The sequence below is a fragment of the Acipenser ruthenus genome, chromosome 14 (assembly GCF_902713425.1).
Source record: "Acipenser ruthenus chromosome 14, fAciRut3.2 maternal haplotype, whole genome shotgun sequence".
Lineage (NCBI taxonomy): Eukaryota > Metazoa > Chordata > Actinopteri > Acipenseriformes > Acipenseridae > Acipenser > Acipenser ruthenus.
This window is the reverse complement of record NC_081202.1, coordinates 37,457,486-37,479,420: the sequence shown is the minus strand read 5'-3', so window position 1 is coordinate 37,479,420 and position 21,935 is coordinate 37,457,486. Positions and strand designations below refer to the sequence as shown.

Genomic DNA, 21,935 nt, shown 5'->3' with positions numbered 1-21,935 from the left:
TGTTTTTTTTTTTTTTTTCTAAAAAGCTCTTTTTCTGTGTTTTTATTATCTGTATTGATCAGGGTGAGTTTGAGACTATTTCAGACTTTTTTTATAAAAGCCTAGTGTGTGAACACTGATTTCATGTATGACATGTACCTGTAACCTTTACAATTAAAGAGTTATAGCCACAAATCTAGCAGTAAAAAACAGGCTAAAATGGCTCGGACCTTAGGGTAATACCGCGGTGTAATTGTATCCCAATTGTACTGGGCTTAGTCAGTTCTTGTCACATTAGCAATGGTGTTTGTCTTAACACAAAACTAGGAAAAAGTTTTTAATGGAAACATGGCTCTGTTACAAAATCTTTGTTTTAGATTTTAAAGCAGAAACAAAGCAAAATCTGAGGCTGTTTTAATGTGAAGTCCTTGTAAATGGCGTCATGCACTTTGATGAGATAATAGTTATTTGTGTACCTTGAAGATAGCAAAATGCATTTGGGAGGTCTGTTAAACTGAATGATGGATAACAAAATGGAAAAATACATTTTAAATAACAAGAGAGCAATGGAACGATGAACAACAGGAACCCATTACACAGAGTAGGATCATTACATAAAGTCACAGTGGGGCACAGTGCTGTCAAAGTCGCTCCCACCACACCACAGGGTTTTTAAAGCACAGTTTTTACACTGTTGTACAAAACCAGCCAAACCAAAGTCATGAGGCACTGGCCAAAATCTGCTTTGAATTTTTGAAAGTGATTCTTTTAATTAGCTTGTCTAGTCTGCGAGCAGTCTTAAAAGAGATTGATAATGATTCTAAATTAGCCTTACAGACTGCGAAAATGTTTTAAATATGTAGAGCTTGTCTATGGGCGTCAGAGCCTTTAGGAATCAGAAACGTTTACAAGACTTCTAAAACCAGTGCTGTTTTTTTGGGTTAGGCGACTGTGTCTTATGCAACTTGTGATTCAAAGCGGTTTATTGAGACTTCTAAAAATAAACCATTTTAAAATGTGGTTGTTAATAATAGAGTATAAAAGCTGCAATGTGTTAACTGCAGTATTTAGAAAAACATGAGCACATACCCTGACAATACCATAACCAAAAACAAAGTTCTAAATCATAGGTCTTTTATAACTTACTCGTTTCAAATGTCAGCAGGTTATTGGCTCTTTTTAAAATGACTTTATTAACGTGCTTGTAAAAACAGTGCTCAGAATGGAATACAGCCATACAGTACTACTCTGGAGTCTGATCTCGTCAGATCTCTGAAGCTAAGCAAGGCCTGGTTAGCACTTTGATGGGCAACCACAGTGAAAGTGCTGGTTCAAATGCAACCCGTTTATTATTTTAATGTAATTATTAAGCGATATATTTACATAGTTAACACAAAACTTCAGTTCTATGTCTTATTCCACTTTCTTGTAAGGGCTCGTCCAAAATTATCATCAATTACAGCAAGTGTACACAGCATGCTCTTTTTCAAGACCCCTAACAACCACCCCAAAAGCGTACTTAAAAATTCTGATATCAGAAGCAGGCCCTATGTTTTAAAAATGTAATTGTTCACCATAGTGAATCTGAAATGTGTTTTTGTCCATGTCTCACAAGATGATCGTAATCTCTAACTTAATTGGCACATGGATTTGCAAAGCGTAAAAACTTTATTATTTCCCTGCGAATCTAAAAAAAATAATTCCTATATTGTTTGTCATTGAGCAGAACGCAGATACTACTGTACTTAGCTTTCCATCTACCGAGAGAGGCAGCTCAAGTCATTTTAAGGTAAATTAGATTTCATTTCCAGTGTTTATTTTAATTTTATTTTTTTTAAATACATTATCGTGTCTAAGGGGATTGTATTGTTGTAGACCTAGTTAGTTCAAGATGTTGTATTTTAGCAACCTCAAATAAATTGCAAGAACCATGAATTGCGAGTAGTACTGCGTGACAGGCAGGGTTTTCCAATCTAGTTGTATTTTTTTTTTTTAGTTTTAAAAGAAGATTTTTTTCTGCCATTTAATAATTAATTATATTTTAATTGTGTGGTGATGTCCTTCTGTACCATTTACCATTCAAAACGATCACCCTTGAAAAACACCGATTTTGCAAACCACAATCAATCAGAAAGGAATTTGAAAAGAGAAAAGAAAAGTTTTAAAACACAGTAAGAAAAATAACCGGAGCTTGCTGATGCTCCATTGCCTTCTATACACTGGAAAGCAGCGTTCCCTCTAAGCTTTTCAGACACTGAGAAACTTGCCATTTTGACTGAGAAAGGGTAAATTATCAGTGAGAAACCTTCGGCCACACATGAACCCTTTTAATGTAGTGTGGAGTAGTGGTTAGGGCTCTGAACCCCTGACCGGAGGGTCGTGGGTTCAATCCCCAGTGGGGGACACTGCTGCTGTAACCTTGAGCAAGGTACTTTACCTAGATTGCTCCAGTAAAAACCCAACTGTATAAATGGGTAATTGTATGTAAAAAATAATGTAATGGTATGTAAAAATAATGTGATATCTTGTAACAATATATGTATAAGACATAAATAATAATAATAATGTATTTTTGTTGCATTATACAATTTAGAAACAATATTCCAAAACAAGTATCTCAAAAAATATACAATTTTCTTTAAATTTAAACAAGACATTTATTGTGGCTCTGCCTCTGATTTTGAATCATCCACTGATCCTATGCAGCCCTGTCGGTTGTTATCATAGATATAGACTGCATGCTTGACTGGTGGCCTGCATAAAATTGCATTATACGACTGCATAAAACACTGGCGTCTGCACTCCCTTCAATTGGAACCATCTTTAGGGCTACTAATTGATCCATTCTTGGAAATACCACATTCAATTTGTTCCCACTTTTTATCAATGTATTAATAATTAAATATGGCATTTGAACATAAATATTATTATTATTATTATTTATTTCTTAGCAGACACCCTTATCCAGGGTGACTTACAATTTATATCACATTATACACATTATAAATTATTTCACATTATACAGACATCACATTATTTTTACATACAATTACCCATTTATACAGTTGGGTTTTTACTGGAGCAATCTTGGTAAAGTACCTTGCTCAAGGGTCCAGCAGCAGTCCCCCACCTGGGACTGAACCCACGACCCTCCGGTCAAGAGTCCACAGCCCTAACCACTACTCCACACTGCTGCCCTGTATAATGTTGCTAGTTAAAATAAGTAAATGTAATAAATATTACCACAATTCTTTTTTTTTTTTTCAATCAGACTCGTGTTGCTGTAATACTAAGTAAAGCACCTGAAGATGCTTCAAACCAGTCATAATGTTTATAGACATCACTTGGCTCATTGCTGGCATTAAAATAAGCAGGAAAACCTAAGAATTATATTACAACAGTTCAGAAAACCAAATTTCCAGCACTGTGGTGAGAATCATATTTACAGTCTTCTACTAACACAGTAGTTCAGTCTACAAATAAAGGTGTTTTGAAAAGACCTGTTTAGCTTATCGCTGGCATTACAATACAAACAGTTTAGTAACAGTCCAGCAATGTCATGTGAGAGTAATCCTAGTTATAGTACTCCACAAATTAAGTTTAGTGTTTTACTGGCATTATAATAATAACCAGAATAAAATATGAAACTGATAAAAGCGTGTTGACTGACTCGTTGCTCTAAAACAGGTTCACTGCTGTGTATTACGCGAATTGTTTTTTTGCAAAATTTAAAAAGAGGCGTGTCTCCAGACAGAATGTCTTTATGAAACCAACGGTGTGTTGTATAGTGACTACATCCTACACAAAAATGTTCTTTAAGGATTGTAAAGCTAGAAAAATAGTTTTGAGCTCATTTCTTCGTCAGAAAATATAATTCAATTAAGAAACGGTCATGGTTTAAAATTGCTAATTACAGCTTCATTAAAGGCAGGTAGCGTGGAAAGAAATACACTAAACAATAATGAAATACGAAATTAATTTAGCTTACTTACTTGGGGGAAAGCTCCGCTTTGAGCGCAGTACCTTAGGTCTTAGTTTTTCAGCATAGAATGCAGTGCCTTGCCATTATTGCCGTCTTATTTGCTATATTCTCTACGTGTTTACGACTGGCATTATGATATTTAACGGTATTGACACGTACATGATCACGCGAATTACAGCAAAACTTTAAGATCGCACCATCCTTATATAGATAATCAGATTTCTTTTAGCTCTGTCTTACTGAAACATTACTTTTGTTTTTTTTCGTTGGTGCAGCCGCCACGTTGAGTTTCAGCAGACACATGGAGTGAAGTCACATGATGAATAAACTCGCAAAAAGAAAATGGACGTGGTATGTCTTCTTTAATTACTATACACTTAAATGTGTATTTTCGACTAAACTGCTGATTACATTTTTACCAGTTTCAAAACGCTTGAGATGAGTTCTGAAATGGTCCTTTTTTAAAGGGGAAATAAAACAAAAAACATCAAAGTGTGAGTATTGTGATTTTTATTTATGTTTACAGGACTATTTATACTTCTGAATAATGCAGGAAGATTGTGCTTCACTGATTTTTAATATTCAATTATACGACGAGTTCAAAACTGTGAAGTTCATGAGCAGCACTCTCTATAGAGCAGTGGTCCCCACGGACAAATTAATGCCCGCGAAGCCAGGCCATCGTGCCCACGGCAGCTGTTCTTAAATTATGTGTCGTGAACACATTTCTGGCGGGTCGTAGCGTGGGAAAATAAATAAAGCTTTAAACGCGTTTTCCAACAAAAGCGTCACAGCAGTCTGTTGACTGGTTCTCGCTTATGCTGTGCTTGTACATACTCTTACTTTTTTTTTTTTTCCTGAAGGGCCTCTGCGATACGATCAAACAACTGAATATCTGCATTTTCTCTGCGGTAGCCCAAACATAAGTTAGCTGCAGGTACTGACAGTAAGTTTAACCAATAGGAGAGTCAAATATCTGAGTTTTATGCAGCTGTCCAATCATAAGCAAGCACAAGCACTGAATTATAATTATTATTATTATTATTTGTTTATTAAGCGACGCCTTCATCCAAGGCGACTTACAGAGACTAGGGTGTGTGAACTATGCACAGCTGCAGAGTCACTTACGTCTCACCCGAAAGACGGAGCACAAGGAGGTTAAGTGACTTGCTCAGGGTCACACAGTGAGTCAGTGGCTGAGGTGGGATTACAAGCCATTTTCTTTAACTACTGGACTAGTAAATGGCCAATGGGAAAGTGAAAGATCTAACAGCTGTCCAATCATTCGTGAGCAGAGACGGGTTGTTAATATGCCGGCTAAACACTGAATTTCGCCGACTGTTATTGATAATACATTTCAGTATTTAGAATTTAATTTTCTCTATATATATTTTTTCATTTCAACAGACAAGGGAAACGCTGTAGTAGATTTAGTTACCAACGATCTTTATGAGCGATCTTTAACCAGAATTTTGCCAAATTGAAACAAAGCGAGACGCCATCTATCCTCTTATTTCAGTTTACTCATGGTTATCTGTGTAAACATGCTATTTACAAATATATGCATTGCATATTTTATATAGTCTAAATTACTTAAAGAATAAGCGCAGCACTCACAATTACTGTCTGAGCCATGAATAACTCCCACTAAAACTCTGGGTAAAATGTATTATTTTTCACACACACATATATATATATATATACACACACACACACACACACAGTATATGTCATACTGACAGCTCTAATTTAGAATGTACAGCTGTGGAGAGGGATGCATGTCACCGATATGCATATGTCATTGTAATATTACTTAATCCCAAAGAATGTCAATCAAATTCAGACCAGGCTAAATTCTCCTCAACATGGATTCAATTTCATAACCCCTGTGACTAGCGGCACAACGTCTCTGGAAACGAGATGTACAGAATCTATTGGTCTTAAATCTCTTCCTTTAAGAAAGGTGGGGGTTTCAGGACTGGCTATTGACTGGAGCAAGGGTGTGCATACTTGAATACAACACTCCAATAATGCATGGCCTCTTCATCCTGTTCAACACAGTTTCATGAGGGTGCCATGAACAATACTTGCCAAACATTGTCTTGTTCCCTATTGGTATAGGAAATGCATTATGTAACCTATTACACATATGATGCAGTAAATTCCATGAGTGTCTTGGGTCTTTAACCCTTCATCAGCTAACTAAGATTCCATAAAATAAGTGGAAACGGATTAGGAGTAGCTGCTCATGGCATTGAAATATTAATAGGCGCCCTCCGTGAGACAGATCTTCACTTCATAGCCAAACACTTGGAAGCAAATCTGAAAGAAAATGACTTTGTTTGAATTTTTGGCACCGGTGTATGGAAAGTGCTACAAGGCACATCGGTCCAGTAATCAGTAATACCGGCTGACTTACTGGTAGCTTTCATGAAAACACAGAGCATTCTAAAAAGCACATGTAGAAACCTGCCTTTGACCTATAACGTCTATTTTATTTCCATGCGCAAAGCCAATGTGATCATTTGCTACCATGGCAACATTTTACATACTAGTTTACTAATCAAGGGCAATGTGTGGTTTCTGTCCATCTCACATATTTGTAATATGCATTTAAAAAATACAGTTGATCACCTTGTTCTTTTCTGTGCTTGTACTGTATGTCTGTAAGTGTTCGTGGCTACCTCTAATCAAATTGAGCGTATTTCTTGCTCACTCTTTGCTGTGTCGACAAAGAGTGCAAGAAAAAAGTACATATTAGAAGTCATTAAATCTAAATAAAAAAACAGATGAAAAGCTGATATTAACATATTTAAATTGGTTTATATAGAACCGGTTGTGGTTTAAACGTTTCAAATGATTTACCATTGACATTCTGGAGTGTGCAATCTACACTCTCAGTGAAATCATAAGTGTAGGTGCTGCTAACAGGTTCCAATGCAGACGTAACGTCTAATATGGTCCACAGTAAACTTAAAATGCAACTTATCATGTAAAAACGCTGTTTGCTGCTCACACAGTGAATAAATGTCTATAACATACACCCCAAACCACAGCTATAAATACAAAATGTGAGCTATCACTATGATGAATAAGTGGACAACCATGACATATATCAACAGTATGTAAAGAATGGTACAGGATATGAATTACCAAGTTTCATGACAATCTGATAAGCGGTTCTCCAGAAATATGCAAACATGTTAGTGTGACAGACAGATGGACCCCCCCAGACGTTCTGATGGTGTTTTACAGTGACTGGATAACAGTGAGTAAATATACTTCAGTACTCAATGATTAAGTAAAATTCCTACATTAACGGTTCATTGAGAAAGAACCTTAAAAATAAATAAGACATACCAAAACACACAGTACAGGTACAGTACTTTGACCCCGTTCACACTACTGGGCTGGCCCAGAGAAACCTCAGGGCCGCCGCATATTTAGGTCTGTAACCACGTTCACATTTGTGGTTTAAGGCGCCTTTGTGTGTTCACATATGTGACTGAAAAGCAGGCCTAAAATGTGGCGAATTGCTTTTTTTTTTTTTTAATGGAACGCTAGCCTGCAATTAGAATGGAAGAGCTACTGTGATATACAGTAATCCTTGATTTGTAGCAGATGTTTCTTATTAATATTTATTTTTCAATGTAGCACAGTAGCAATATTTTATGGTACATATTAAAAAATATATATATATTGTAAACGACACTCACCCACTCGGGTTCGTTGCCCCTTTAAAAATTGACCCAGCACACAGAAATTGATTTTTTCAGCGCGGTTGCGCTAATTTTTAATAAACACGAAATAAACAAAATACAAAACAAATACCTAGCTCTGTACGAGCACTAACTAAACAAACAGGAACCTAACTAATAATCCGGACAGCTAAGCTGTTTACCGGCTAAAACAAAACACCAAAAAGAACACACAGTTACTTTCTTTTTTCCCACAATACGATTGACTACACCAACAATCGGGCTTCTTACTTCATGGCAGCCCCGAACAGACTGGCTGTCTTTCTTTTAAACCCTGCACCTGGCTCTAATTTACAATTAACCAGGTGCGGGTGATAATTAAACTAATAAAACAATTAACAGAAAAACAATTAACCAGGACAAATGTGCATTCCGCACATGTTTTTACTGCAGAGAGGTTTTAACCCCCTCCCTGCTGTCTCACACATCCCCCCCCCCATGTCTTTTCAAGACACCGGCCATACCACGGCCACCTCCCTCCACCCTTAAAAGACCACCCAGCCTCAAGTCCAGCAATGTCTATTGCCGCCCTCTTCCACGGGCGGGCTTGAGGATGGGTCGGTCCTTCCGGCGCTGCCAGGAAGGGACCACGAACCGGCGACACGGGACCCCACAGGGCTAACAGGGCCGACCGAAGCGTAGGCCAGGGCACTGGAGGATGCCGCAGTGGACACAGGTCTTCCCCTGGGAACTGGCGCAGTGATGTCCGATCACCCAGGGGGAGCGAAGCAGCTAACAGGGGGAGCAACAGCGACGTCTGGCAACAGCCCAGCGACGTCTGGGTGCTCGGGGAGAGCGGAGCAGGTAACCAGGGGCAGAGCTGTGGCCAGTGCTGCAGACTCCTGGGCTCCAGGTCCAGCACAGGGAGGTCCAGGAAGACCGGCAGGGTGTCCAGGAGCAAGGGGTGAGGGACTGGACGCAGCGGCGCCGAACTGGACTGTAGGGGTGGTGGTCGGGGCTGTGGTGGAGGTATGCTTTTCACCTCCTCCCCTCTGGGCTCCGGAAGCAGCGGCTCCTCCCCTCTGGGCTCTGGAAGCGGCGGCTCCTCCCCTCTGGGCTCTGGAAGCGGCGGCTCCTCCCCTCTGGGCTCTGGAAGCGGCGGCTCCTCCCCTCTGGGCTCTGGAAGCGGCGGCTCCTCCCCTCTGGGCTCTGGAAGCGGCGGCTCCTCCCCTCTGGGCTCTGGAAGCGGCGGCTCCTCCCGTCTGGGCTCTGGAAGCGGCGGCTCCACCTTCTCTGGCTCAGGAGACAGCAACAGTTCCTCCGTGTCCTGCTCAGGAGACAGCGGTGCTTCCGGCACTACAGGTTCCCGTGCACTTTCCACCCATCTCTGGAACATGAGCTCTATCTCTGTAGGTTCCGGATCCGGGAGCCCCCTCTCTGCTCTCCACTTCCTGTTGCTCTCTTGTATAGCAGCAGTATTCCTATTGATCTGTTCGATCAATGCCTTTAAATCATTATCCATTTTCTGGGTCGTAGGGGCGCCCACACTTTCTGACACCATATGTAAACGACACTCACCCACTCGGGTTCGTTGCCCCTTTAAAAATTGACCCAGCACACAGAAATGGATTTTTTCAGCGCTGTTGCGCTAATTTTTAATAAACACGAAATAAACAAAATACAAAACAAATACCTAGCTCTGTACGAGCACTAACTAAACAAACAGGAACCTAACTAATAATCCGGCTAAAACAAAACACCAAAAAGAACACACAGTTACTTTCTTTTTTCCCACAATACGATTGACTACACCAACAATCGGGCTTCTTACTTCATGGCAGCCCCGAACAGACTGGCTGTCTTTCTTTTAAACCCTGCACCTGGCTCTAATTTACAATTAACCAGGTGCGGGTGATAATTAAACTAATAAAACAATTAACAGAAAAACAATTAACCAGGACAAATGTGCATTCCGCACATGTTTTTACTGCAGAGAGGTTTTAACCCCCTCCCTGCTGTCTCACAATATATATATATATATATATATATTTATTATTGACTATCTCACTTAATGTTATGATGAATCAATGATCTTAATATTTGTGGATGAGAACAGTGTTTTATGTGTGTGTAAAAGCAAGCAGCTAAAAGAAATGATCATCATTTTAATGTGAAGACGCACACTTCTGTAGCTATGTATATCATTGCATGCAAAATAAACAATGGTGGTTGAATATGCCAAGTCATCAGCATTATTGAGATCCACAATCCTGCAGTTTTATTCATATATATGTAGGCCCTGGGCCACATCAAAACGGTGGCCTAAATCTAGGCCGGGCCCTGAGCTGCCTTTTCTTTTTTGGAGCGTTCACATATGAGTAAAGGCGGCCTTAAATCACAAGTGTGAATGGGGTCTACGAAGCAAGTTCACTAAAGCCAACCATTAGAAAAAAAGGTAATACAAAAAATATATATATTATATATATACAGTGCCGTATTTGCCCCCTATCTGATTTTCTGCATTTTTGCACATTTTTCACATTGTATTTGGTCAGATTTTTTTGTGGGTTGTAGTAGTATATAGAGGGAGTCAGAGAGAAAAAATGACACCAAAGTTTGGTGCTTCTTTCATTTGTTTGGTGTGCAAGGTAATCAAACATGCAATCTTCAGGTGTGAAAAAGTTATTGCCCCCCCTAGTTAACTCAACCCAATTAAAGGGCTAATTAGGGTCAGCTGTTTGAGTACTTTGGTTAACAACCAGACCTGATTTTGGGCCAGCCCTGCCCAATATAAATCTGACTAACTTTGGCCCTTACCATCAGAGTGAAGTTGTCAACACAAAGGTTCTAGAGGCACATCATGCCACAAACAAAAGAAATTCCTGAAGACCTCTGGAAAAAAGTTGTTGATGCCTATCAGTCTGGAAAGGGTTACAAAGCCATTTCTAAGGCTCTGGGGCTCCACCGAACCACAGTCAGAGCCATATTGTCCAAATGGAGAAAGTTTGGGACAGTAGTGAATCTTCCCAGGAGTGGCCGTCCTGCCAAAATCTCTCCAAGAGCAAGGCGTAAAATCGTCCAGGAACTCACAAAGAACCCTAGAGCAACATCCAGGGATCTGCAGGCCTCTCTCGCCTCAGCTAAGGTCAGTGTTCACGAATCCACCATCAGAAAGACACTGGGCAAAAATGGGATTCGTGGTAAGTAGCAAGGCGGAAACCATTGCTCACTAAGAAGAACATGAACGCTCGTCTCAAGTTTGCCAAAAAGCACCTGGATGATCCTCAAGAGTTCTGGAACAATGTTCTATGGACAGATGAGTCAAAAGTGGAACTTTTTGGCCGACATGGGCCCTGTTATGTCTGGCGAAAACCAAACACTACATCCCACAGTAAGAACCTCATACCAACGGTAAAGCATGGTGGTGGTAGTGTCATGGTTTGGGGATGCTTTGCTGCATCAGGACCTGGATGCCTTGCCATCACTGAAGGAACCATGAATTCTGCTCTGTATCAGAGAATTCTACAGGAGAATGTCAGGCCATCCGTCCGTGAGCTGAAGCTGAAGCGCAGCTGGGTCATGCAGCAAGACAATTATCCGAAACACACAAGCAAGTCTACATCAGAATGGTTGAAGAACAAGAAATATAAAGTTTTGGAATGGCCTAGTCAAAGTCCAGACCTAAACCCCATTGAGATGTTGTGGCAGGACCTGAAATGAGCAGTTTATGCCTGAAAACCCACAAATGTCACTGAGTTGAAACAGTTCTGCATGGAGGAGTGGGCCAAAATTTCTCCACCGCGCTGTGAGAGACTAATCAATAACTACAGGAATCGTTTGGATGCAGTTATTGCTGCTAAAGGTGGAGTAACCAGTTATTGAGTCTAAGGGGGCGATTACTTTTTCACACGGGGGCATTGGGTGTTGCATAACTTTCTTTAATAAATAAATGAAATATGTATCAATTTTTTCTGTTTATTTGTCCACTCAGAGTCCCTTTTATCTAATACTAGGTTTTGGTTGACGATCTGATAACATTCAGTGTCAAAAATATGCAAAAATTCAGAAAATCAGACAGGGGGCAAATACTTTAGGGCCAGTAAATACTGTAGCCAGCACTTGAAAGTACAGTATGGAAGCATGTAACTTATTTAATCAGAGACCCCAATAAATAAACAAATAGATTACACAAAGCACATAAACACGCTCAGGTAGCCTGTTAAAACCGAAGACATGTGGACGAATTCTGAGATGAAAAAGGGAAAATCAAAGCCCTGTGTGCTGTACTGTACAGTGGGTAGCTCTGGATTTGTGAAAGAAAACTAAAGCTAACGTTAATATCTGTTTGGTAAGCAGTAAAATATGAACATAACTATTACAAATACTGGAATTAGACATAATAAAATCAGACACTTGGCATGAAGCGTCTTTTTTAATCTGTAACACATAAAGTACCATGGGCTACATTTCTTTGTGCTCCCTGCATTTTAAAAGTTTTAAAACTTGGCTGAGCTGAGGGTTGTTTAAGAAAGAGATAATTCCCAAAGATTGCGTTGTGTGGCACTCTCATCAGAGGAAGGGAAAGAGAAGCCTAAACTGAAGAAAGAAACATGCATTGGAGATCAACTTTAGCAACACATTGGAAAAACTAGTCAACTACTGGTATCAACTAATCAAAGAAACATGCATCCGAGATAAACTAGCAGCACACTTGAAACTAGTCAACTACTGGTATCAAATCAAAGAAACAGGAGGCTGTGTGGTCCAGTGGTTAAAGAAAAGGGCTTTTAACCAGGAGATCCCCGGTTCAAATCCCACCTCAGCCACTGACTCATTGTGTGACCCTGAGCAAGTCACTTAACCTCCTTGTGCTCTGTCTTTCGGGTGAGACGTAGTTGTAAGTGACTCTGCAGCTGATGCATAGTTCATACACCCTAGTCTCTGTAAGTTGCCTTGGATAAAGGCGTCTGCTAAATAAACAAATAATAATAATAATAATAATAATAATAATAATAATAATAATAATAATGCATAAGAGATAAACTAGCAGCACACTGGAAACTAGTCAACTACTGGTATCAAATCAAAGAAACATGCATCCGAGATAAACTAACAGCACATTGGAAACTAGTCAACATCTAGGTGTTGTAGCACAATTCAACATCTTACTTGTTTTTCTTTTGTGGCATACTGTACTGTTTCTAGCAGTTGTACATCAAGTTTCTTATTTAACAGCTATGAGGAAAATGCCTAGATGTGTTCATGTTTTCTACCTACGCATGCTAGTAAAACTGCCATTCAGCCAGCAGACCGTCATTGTTCAATGTTAAACACTGGACATCAGTAGCTGATCGAGGGGAAAAGGGGTAGGGGACGCCCTAAGATCTAAGGAGTTAAATTAACAATGTTTAAACATTGTCATTCTATTTACTGTAGGTGTTTTTACATTGATAAAGGCACTAGTCTGATTCATAAGTCTACTTGACTATGGGGATGACCTATACTCTGGGGATACCTATAACCTATACTGTGGGGATGACCTATAACCTAGACCCTGCCAGTATGAGGCACCGCAAGATTTTTTTTTTTTTAGAAAACGCTAGAGCACTGGGGAATCACCCTGGATCACATCACGTGCCTATTGTGGTGGTCCCGGAATTAGCCTTAAAAAATAAGTGGTTGATGCAAAAATGCTTTAAAAATCCAGCTGCAGCTTATTCTACAGGTCACCCATTAGTTTATTACTTTTACTTCAGAATCTATGCTCTATGAGGTTTTTCAATTTAAGGATGGCAGCCTTTTTTTATGACTCCCCTTATTTCCATCTTTAATGGCGTTATTCAATAAATGTACCAGACATCAAAGGACACCCCCATACTGTACACACTACTGCTAAAGAAAAGAAGTTGAAAACTTGTGAGAACATATTATAATCCCTTGATTTCAAACCCATTTATATCACATCTCTGGAAAGTTTGCTTGAACGTCATCACAGAACACGGAAACAGCGTGGTTCATTGATTGCCTCTTTCATTTCTAGCTATCCAACCCTCAGCTCATAATCTCAGCAGACAATGTAAAAACTGCATCATTGCACAGTCTTGAAACCTTTGCTTTGTATATTTCTTTTTGAAAAAGGACACCGCATTAATACTGTGCAGCTTCTCTAAGACATTCAGGGTCCATTTCTTTGCAAATTACACAAAACTTCCATTACTGCTTTGGCAAAATTTGACCAATAACGGAGGAAATGAGACTAATTATTTCCTGAATAGAAGTCATAACTTTTCTATTTGCTACAAAACTCAATGCTAGGATTAAATAAAATAACTCTATTAACTCTTGGAATGGATGCAATTTGCTGGTTAAACAACTTGTACATATCTGTACTTAACTACAGCCAAGGCCTAATGTTATCAAAACAGCTTTTTGCTGTAATTGCCTTTAGTTACTGCAAGCAATTTGTGTCATGGATACACTAGGTAAGGAACAGCTTCTGACACCCACTGTCCGAAGTAAAGCATTGATGCCAGTTATCAGGTTGTCCCACAGGCCTACTTTAAAGGAGTCAAGAATCTCTGTGTGCTTTTGTTGCAGGTAATGCGAGTATGGACATACTATAGTATATATGAAAATTACCTTTAATTAATGTCATTATATATATATATATATATATATATATATATATATATATATATATATATATATATATATATATACAGACGTGCTCAAATTTGTTGGTACCCTTACAGCTCATTGAAATAATGCTTCATTCCTCCTGAAAAGTGATGAAATTAAAAGCTATTTTTATCATGTATACTTGCATGCCTTTGGTATGTCATAGAATAAAGCAAAGAAGCTGTGAAAAGAGATGAATTACTGCTTATTCTACAAAGATATTCTAAAATGGCCTGGACACATTTGTTGGTACCCCTTAGAAAAGATAATAAATAATTGGATTATAGTGATATTTCAAACTAATTCGTTCTTTAATTAGTATCACACATGTCTCCAATCTTGTAATCAGTCATTCAGCCTATTTAAATGGAGAAAAGTAGTCACTGTGCTGTTTGGTATAATTGTGTGCACCACACTGAACATGGACCAGATAAAGCAAAGGAGAGAGTTGTCTGAGGAGATCAGAAAGAAAATAATAGACAAGCATGGTAAAGGTAAAGGCTACAAGACCATCTCCAAGCAGCTTGATGTTCCTGTGACAACAGTTGCAAATATTATTAAGAAGTTTAAGGTCCATGGAACTGTAGCCAACCTCCCTGGGTGCGGCCGCAAGAGGAAAATCAACCCCAGATTGAACAGAAGGATAGTGTGAATGGTAGAAAAAGAACCAAGGATAACTGCCAAAGAGATACAAGCTGAACTCCAAGGTGAAGGTACGTCAGTTTCTGATCGCACCATCCGTCGCTTTTTGAGCGAAAGTGGGCTCCATGGAAGAAGACCCAGGAGGACTCCACTTTTGACAGAAAAACATAAAAAAGCCAGACTGGAATTTGCTAAAATGCATATTGACAAGCCACAATCCTTCTGGGAGAATGTCCTTTGGACAGATGAGTCAAAACCGGAGCTTTTTGGCAAGTCACATCAGCTCTACGTTCACAGATGAAAAAATGAAGCTTTCAAAGAAAAGAACACCATACCTACAGTGAAACATGGAGGAGGCTCGGTTATGTTTTGGGGCTGCTTTGCTGCGCCTGGCACAGGGTGCCTTGAATCTGTGCAGAGCACAATGAAATCTCAAGACTATCAAGGCATTCTGGAGCGAAACGTACTGCCCAGTGTCAGAAAGCTCTGTCTCAGTCGCAGGTCATGGGTCCTCCAACAGGATAATGACCCAAAACACACAGCTAAAAGCACCCAAGAATGGATAAGAACAAAACATTGGACAATTCTGAAGTGGCCTTCTATGAGTCCTGATCTGAATCCTATCGAACATCTATGGAAAGAGCTGAAACTTGCAGTCTGGAGAAAACACCCATCCAACCTGAGACAGCTGGAGCAGTTTGCTCAGGAAGAGTGGGCCAAACTACCTGTTAACAGGTGCAGAAGTCTCATTGAGAGCTACAGAAAACATTTGATTGCAGTGATTGCCTCTAAAGGTTGTGCAACAAAATATTAGGTTAGCGGTCCCATCATTTTTGTCCATGCCATTTTCATTTGTTTTCTTATTTACAATATTATGTTGAATAAAAAATCAAAAGCAAAGTCTGATTTCTATTAAATATGGAATAAACAATGGTGGATGCCAATTACTTTTGTCAGTTTCAAGTTATTTCAGAGAAAATTGTGCATTCTTCGTTTTTTGTGGAGGGGTACCAACAAATTTGAGCACGTCTGTATATAACACACACACACACACACACACCCCTCGCTATATTGCGGATTCGGATATATCGCGGTCCTGGAGTTGGCTCCCCATTTTTACAGTCTAACTGCGCATGCCTTAGCTGCGCTATACATAGACAATTTCACTTAGAATTACTGTTCATTTTATTTCGTACTGCACACCACAAACAAAAATATACAAAACAATTAAAAACAAAGCATTAATATCGTACTGTTATCACGTACACACGCATTGCACAATAACACAAAACAAATTAAATATCTACTTGCTGAAGCAGTTTTTATTTTAGCCAACAAGTGTTCACGTGTGGCAGCAATGCAGTAGCAAAAGTTGCAAGGCAGTGACATCAGTGGCGGAGTTTCAAATGACACTAAGGAAGTAAGGGGAGCAGCTGTGATGGAGGCTGAAGCCGGATCTTGAGGTGAGTTTGTGAACTCGTTATATGCGAGGCAGGCCCCCCGAGACATTTTTTAGACATTTAAAAACTTTAAAAGAACCCTAAAGTTGCACAATATATACCACAGTATGAATTATTATATTATTAAAATCTAGAATTTGCTCAAAACAACATGTTGCAGCAGTTTGTTAGAAAAATTGTATTGTGTAAAATAAATAAAGTACTTTCTTCAGCTGGTGGTAAACACAATTAGAGAATGATCTGTTATATTGAGATAAGTGGTTTATTTTTGAGACGGGATAAATAAAATAGTGTATAGCAACACCATTAAAATGTAGTTTATGCTAAAAACGTATGTTATTTGATGTTAAGTAAGCTTCCAATTAATGACTATTACACGTGGAGTTTGTACAAAAAAAATATTTATTCACTTACCAAAAAAAAAGTCGGATGAATGTAGTACCATGGGGGGGGGTGTGCAGCGGGACATACCAATCCTTCCCCGGGTCCCATGACAGCTCTCGGCAGCCCTGATGCGAGGCACACATATTCTAGTATGTTTTCATCCTTTTGTTTATACTTGAGGGTGTACAATACAATGTAATTTTGTTATAAAACAAAACTGTTATTCAGTTCCCACTGACACACAACCTTTTAACAAAGTTGTTGGAGTGTTTAAATTGAGTTACGATGTTGCTACAAGGCTGTGTGTTAGCAGCTTCTCAATGACCGCATGAAGCATGTGAAGCTAGAGATCTAATAAACACTGGTCTCCAATTTGCGCCGGGTCTGCTGGCAAATATTGCAAGTTTTAATGTAATTATTTATATAATTGACTGGCTTTCCTTTTAAACACAGAAAGTGAAGGGTGTCTGTGGCAGGCTGGCTGAGCAGTGACGTCAGGCCAGATGCAGGAAGGAAACTGACACCAAGCAGTACTGCAGTTCAAAATAAATGACGTGGCGCGCCATTTTATTTTTAAATAACAAAAATAAATAAAAAAGTTCAAACAGAAAAAAAAAACTGTGCTTGCAGAGCAAAATAAATATTTTAAATAAAACAAATCACAAACACAAAATAAACAAAACCCAGGTGAGGCTGAGCAATAGCCTTCACTGTTCCTGGAGTTAAGTTTAATATTTAAGTTTCGTTTTTTCTCTCTTCGCTCTCACTCCTAATACACCCACCACGAACTGAGAGCACTGCAGGCTTTTATGCGGGTGACCATATCCCGATTAGCAACAAATTAATCACTTAATTCGGAAGATGGCCACCTTCTGCACAAGGTCTTTAAATTACTGTGGATGGGGTTTCCCATCCACGCTATTAAACATTACAAAATATTTCAGCTACGCCGTCAAACATATACATAAATACAAATGTACTCAGTGATACACCAGCATCACTGTGACACATTTCCCAATATTTTCCCCAAAAGTTACAGTGAGTATTGTAGAGACACCTTGGTTGTATCTATAGCTTTACAGTTTAATTTGTTGTTCTTCAAAAACAAAAGGTCAGTAAACTGCTGGCACATTTAAAACAAACAAAAATAAGAAATGGTGGTTGGTTCTGAATCAAACATATTGACCCCCTCACTGAAGAAAATGTCCCCATAAAATTGAGAGGGGGCCACATTGACGCTCAGTCTGTAAGTCCTGGAGCAAATAGTGCTTTTATTAAAACAAATGTTCACTAACAGAGAACACAAAAAATACCTGTGCAATGCAGTCGTGCGTCTTTCTTTTTCCTGCCATGTCGACACACAAACTGCACGACTTGCTTTTTTTCTACTGGGAGTTCTACTGCGGACCAGGGATTATACTGCACACACTGCGTACCTGCCTAACCACGCGAGATGTGATCAAATTCAACGCTGAAATAAAGTGCAAGACTGTTTACATTATTTTATTTACTTTCTTTACTTGTAGCCGAGATGTCTGTCACCAAACTCCCTGGTGGGATCCGCAGTCTGCCAAGGGATTTAAGACTAAATTCAATTGTGAAGATTGTTTTTTTATTATGTGGTTCAGTAATTCAAACCTAATGGGGGAACAAGGGATGGATTAACAAATAAGGGCTGTACAGTAGTCCCTACTGTAAGCAAGAAGCTGCCAAGTCTGTATCCCTCAACAGTTTTACCAGCTCCAGATGTTTTGCTGATGTTCACAGTCTAGGGCTGCATGCATTTAGAACTAGGACTGTGTGAACTCTTCATTTTAAAAAATAAAACGGTTTCATTTTATTTTAAATATGCCAAAACACTGAAGGGGGGGGAAAGGAAGGGGCCATCTTACAAGATAACACAAACAGAATATTATTTCTGAGACTGGTGCTTGAAATACAAAATAGAAGACATGACTGCTCTTACAGGCAGCCATTTTGGGACAAAGGTCAATGTAAAGGGTACCATTACATTCTGACAGACAAGTTCCTACAACACTGAGTATATTAAGATCTGAAACAGTTTATGAGATATGGGTATATATATGAGAAACAGCAGTGGCAGATTTAGAACAGCGGCATTTCTTGCTTCCAATCAAAACCATGATCAAAAACTGTATTTACATTTGCCACCTGAATCATGTCAAGCTAGAATGTTTATCAATTATGAATGAACAATTTGCATGTAAGGTATTTCACATTTTGTAAACACAGCTGTCTGGTGTTGAATAAAATATTTATTACAGCATTTTGAAGCATTACCCCCCCCCCCCCACTCACCCACCCCTGTTTGAAGTGAACATTTAAACTGTGAGGAGAATCTGTGAAGGGGAATAACTGTGAGGAGAATAAGTGATAATGATTGCTTTCCACTTTTGTGATTTAAATTCTGTGGAAAAAATAACTGGTCAGAAACTAACTCAATTTTGTTGCACTACAGGGTTAAGATCAAGTTCTGCCACTCACTTTTGGCCATAACAGTTAGAACTGGGTGGCATTTCTACATTGTAGTAGAACTCAGAGGGGTTGCCATGTTTATCCTGACATGTCCAAGTCGTGCCAAGGACAGCATCGCTGGGCAGGCAGAAAAGACACAGTTTTCTAGGCAGCAGGTTTAGGCTGAAAGAAGTCCATTTAAAATACTATATAAATAAATAAATAAAGTGTGCACATTAACTGTAATTGGGCAGGAAACATGTCAGCATATGCTCATTTAAATGGATCTGTTACAAGCGGGTTGAGATTACTAGACACCACTGGTTTGACGATTGGAAAATGCAAGCCAATCTAATATTTTTGAGAATTTCTTAGTGTTATTTATTTATTTATATATTTATTTAAACAAGGGGGAAAAGCAATAAAAACTGCAAACATTGCTTTTTTTATATAGTTGGCAGTGAAGGTCTGAAGTTATGGCTTGGATTCAAAGCCTCAACAAACAGTGTTTTTCATTATTATTTTTATGAATCTACTGTCGTTTCTGTATAAACTATGTAATATGCAACTACACCTCAGAGATGTACATACCATGGCTTAAAGCAGTGGTAATCAATCTCAATCTGTTCCAGTGTCTCTGTCCTCTGGCCCTGGTTTCTTTGCTCCTTTGCTCTGCTTAAAGTATTGGTTGGTGTAAACTTTGTCAGCTCAGGACTCATTACATCTATTAAATGCACCCAGTACTCATTGTCATTTAACACCATTATCCGATTACTAGAAATAGTAATCTAGCAATCAATACATTCAATTCACATTGCATATACTTAACAATTTTATTAAACATTACTGTTGATTCAAGATCATGCAATTGTCATATTACACTAATCCTCCCGGAAGAACTATTGTTGCAGGTATGGGTTCAGTTATTGAACCACAATGTCAATAAATAAACTTTCATTTACAACCCTGTGTCTGTAAACTCCTTCATTTGTTTCTGATACATGCAATGTATTTAACCGTATTAATGAAATCAGGGTGGTCCCTAATAATATTCTTGTGTCACTTGATGTCACTAGTTTGTACACCAACATCCCACATACAGGGGCACTGACGCTGTCACTTTCCATTTAAATTGCAGACCCACTGAGGTTATTCCACCCTCTCAATTAACTTGATTTGTGCTTAAATCCCAATTGCACCCACCCCTACTGCGGATTCGGATATATCGTGGTCCTGGAGTTGGCTCCCCATTTTTACAGTCTAACTGCGCATGCCTTTCTGCAATATACATAGGCAATTTCACTTAGAATTACTGTTAGTTTTATTTCGTACTGCACACCACAAACAAAAATATACAAAACAATTAAAAACAAAGCATTCATATCGTACTGTTATCAAATACACATACATTGCACAATAACACAAAGCAAATTAAATATCTACTTGCTGAAGCAGTTTTTATTTTAGCCAACAAGGTGTTCACTTGTGACAGCAACGCACTAGCAAAAGTCACAGGGCAGTGACGTCAGCTCCCTAGCAACAAGCCTCCTATGTTGGGAATAGATTCTTTCAATGCAGCGGTTTGGGCATTTGAGAAAGGAAAGGAAGACTCCTTTCTATGGGTCTCTCGCTATATTGCAGCCCTTGATATATAGCAAATTTATACTGGACCCCAACACCCACAATATATCAAGTGGGTGGTGTATTTTGTGTTTGAAGGTCAATATTTTTCCCAGATAAAGGGTACAGCAATGGGCGCAGCATTTGCTTCCAATTATGCCAATTTGTATATGGGATTTTGGGAGGAGAAATGAATCTACAATAATGATAACATCTTTTTACCATTTATCTCTCTATGGCTTAGGTACACTGATGATATCTTATTACTATATTCGGGATCAAAGACTCAACTTGATCATTTTGTGGATTATATAATTCCTCAAATATTCATTTAAAATTTAAACATGAATCTGATCTAGATAGAATACATTTTTTAGACTTATCTAAATGTAAGAACAGCACCTTACAAACTACCGTATTCAATAAACCAACAGATCGGAATTTGTTACTCATTGATAAGAAATATACCGAAAGGTCAATTCTTACAGGTAAGAAGAAACTGTAGCACAGACTCACAATTTGAAATAAAATCTGAAGAAATGCACTCCAAATTTATTATCCGAGGATATGACAACTGTATGTACAACAATAGTAACAATGTACAAAGCTACAGATTGTGATCGAGCGATACTTCTTAAAAAGAAAGTTAAAAACACTAAAAGTAATCTAACTATGTGTTTTACCTCTGAATTTAATGATATGTCTAACAATATAAAGGGAATATTTTTCAAACATGGCAGGTACTAAAAAGTGATCATTCCTTGAATTCGATAACAGATAAACTGCCCCATATTGCTTTTAAAGGTGCACAAAACAGCAAATTGGTTCATTCATTTATTCCAAAAGTGGACAAAGCAATTACATGGTTATCTAACCCACCAGATGGTAATTTTAAATGTAGCCATTGTGTCCACTGCTCCTATACTGTAAATACTAAAACTATTAATCACCCACGATCGGGTAAAAATATAAATATTCAAGGTTTCATTAACTGTAATACCACGGCAGTAATTTATA

At 38.7% G+C, this 21,935-nt stretch overlaps 1 protein-coding gene across 4 annotated transcripts in view; it reads right to left on the bottom strand.

Moving 5' to 3' along the window:
* Positions 1–21,935, bottom strand: part of LOC117419455 (coiled-coil domain-containing protein 91-like) — a 242,464-nt gene that overhangs the window by 181,370 nt on the left and 39,159 nt on the right. The window contains exon 2 of one of the 4 annotated variants that reach the window (XM_058986476.1): positions 16,854–16,948. The exons of the other annotated variants lie outside the window; for them this stretch is intronic. Within the exon in view, the coding sequence (XP_058842459.1) occupies positions 16,854–16,931 (78 nt within the window). The 5' untranslated portion in view covers positions 16,932–16,948. The remainder of the gene's footprint in view (positions 1–16,853; positions 16,949–21,935) is intronic. 4 annotated transcript variants of the gene reach the window in all.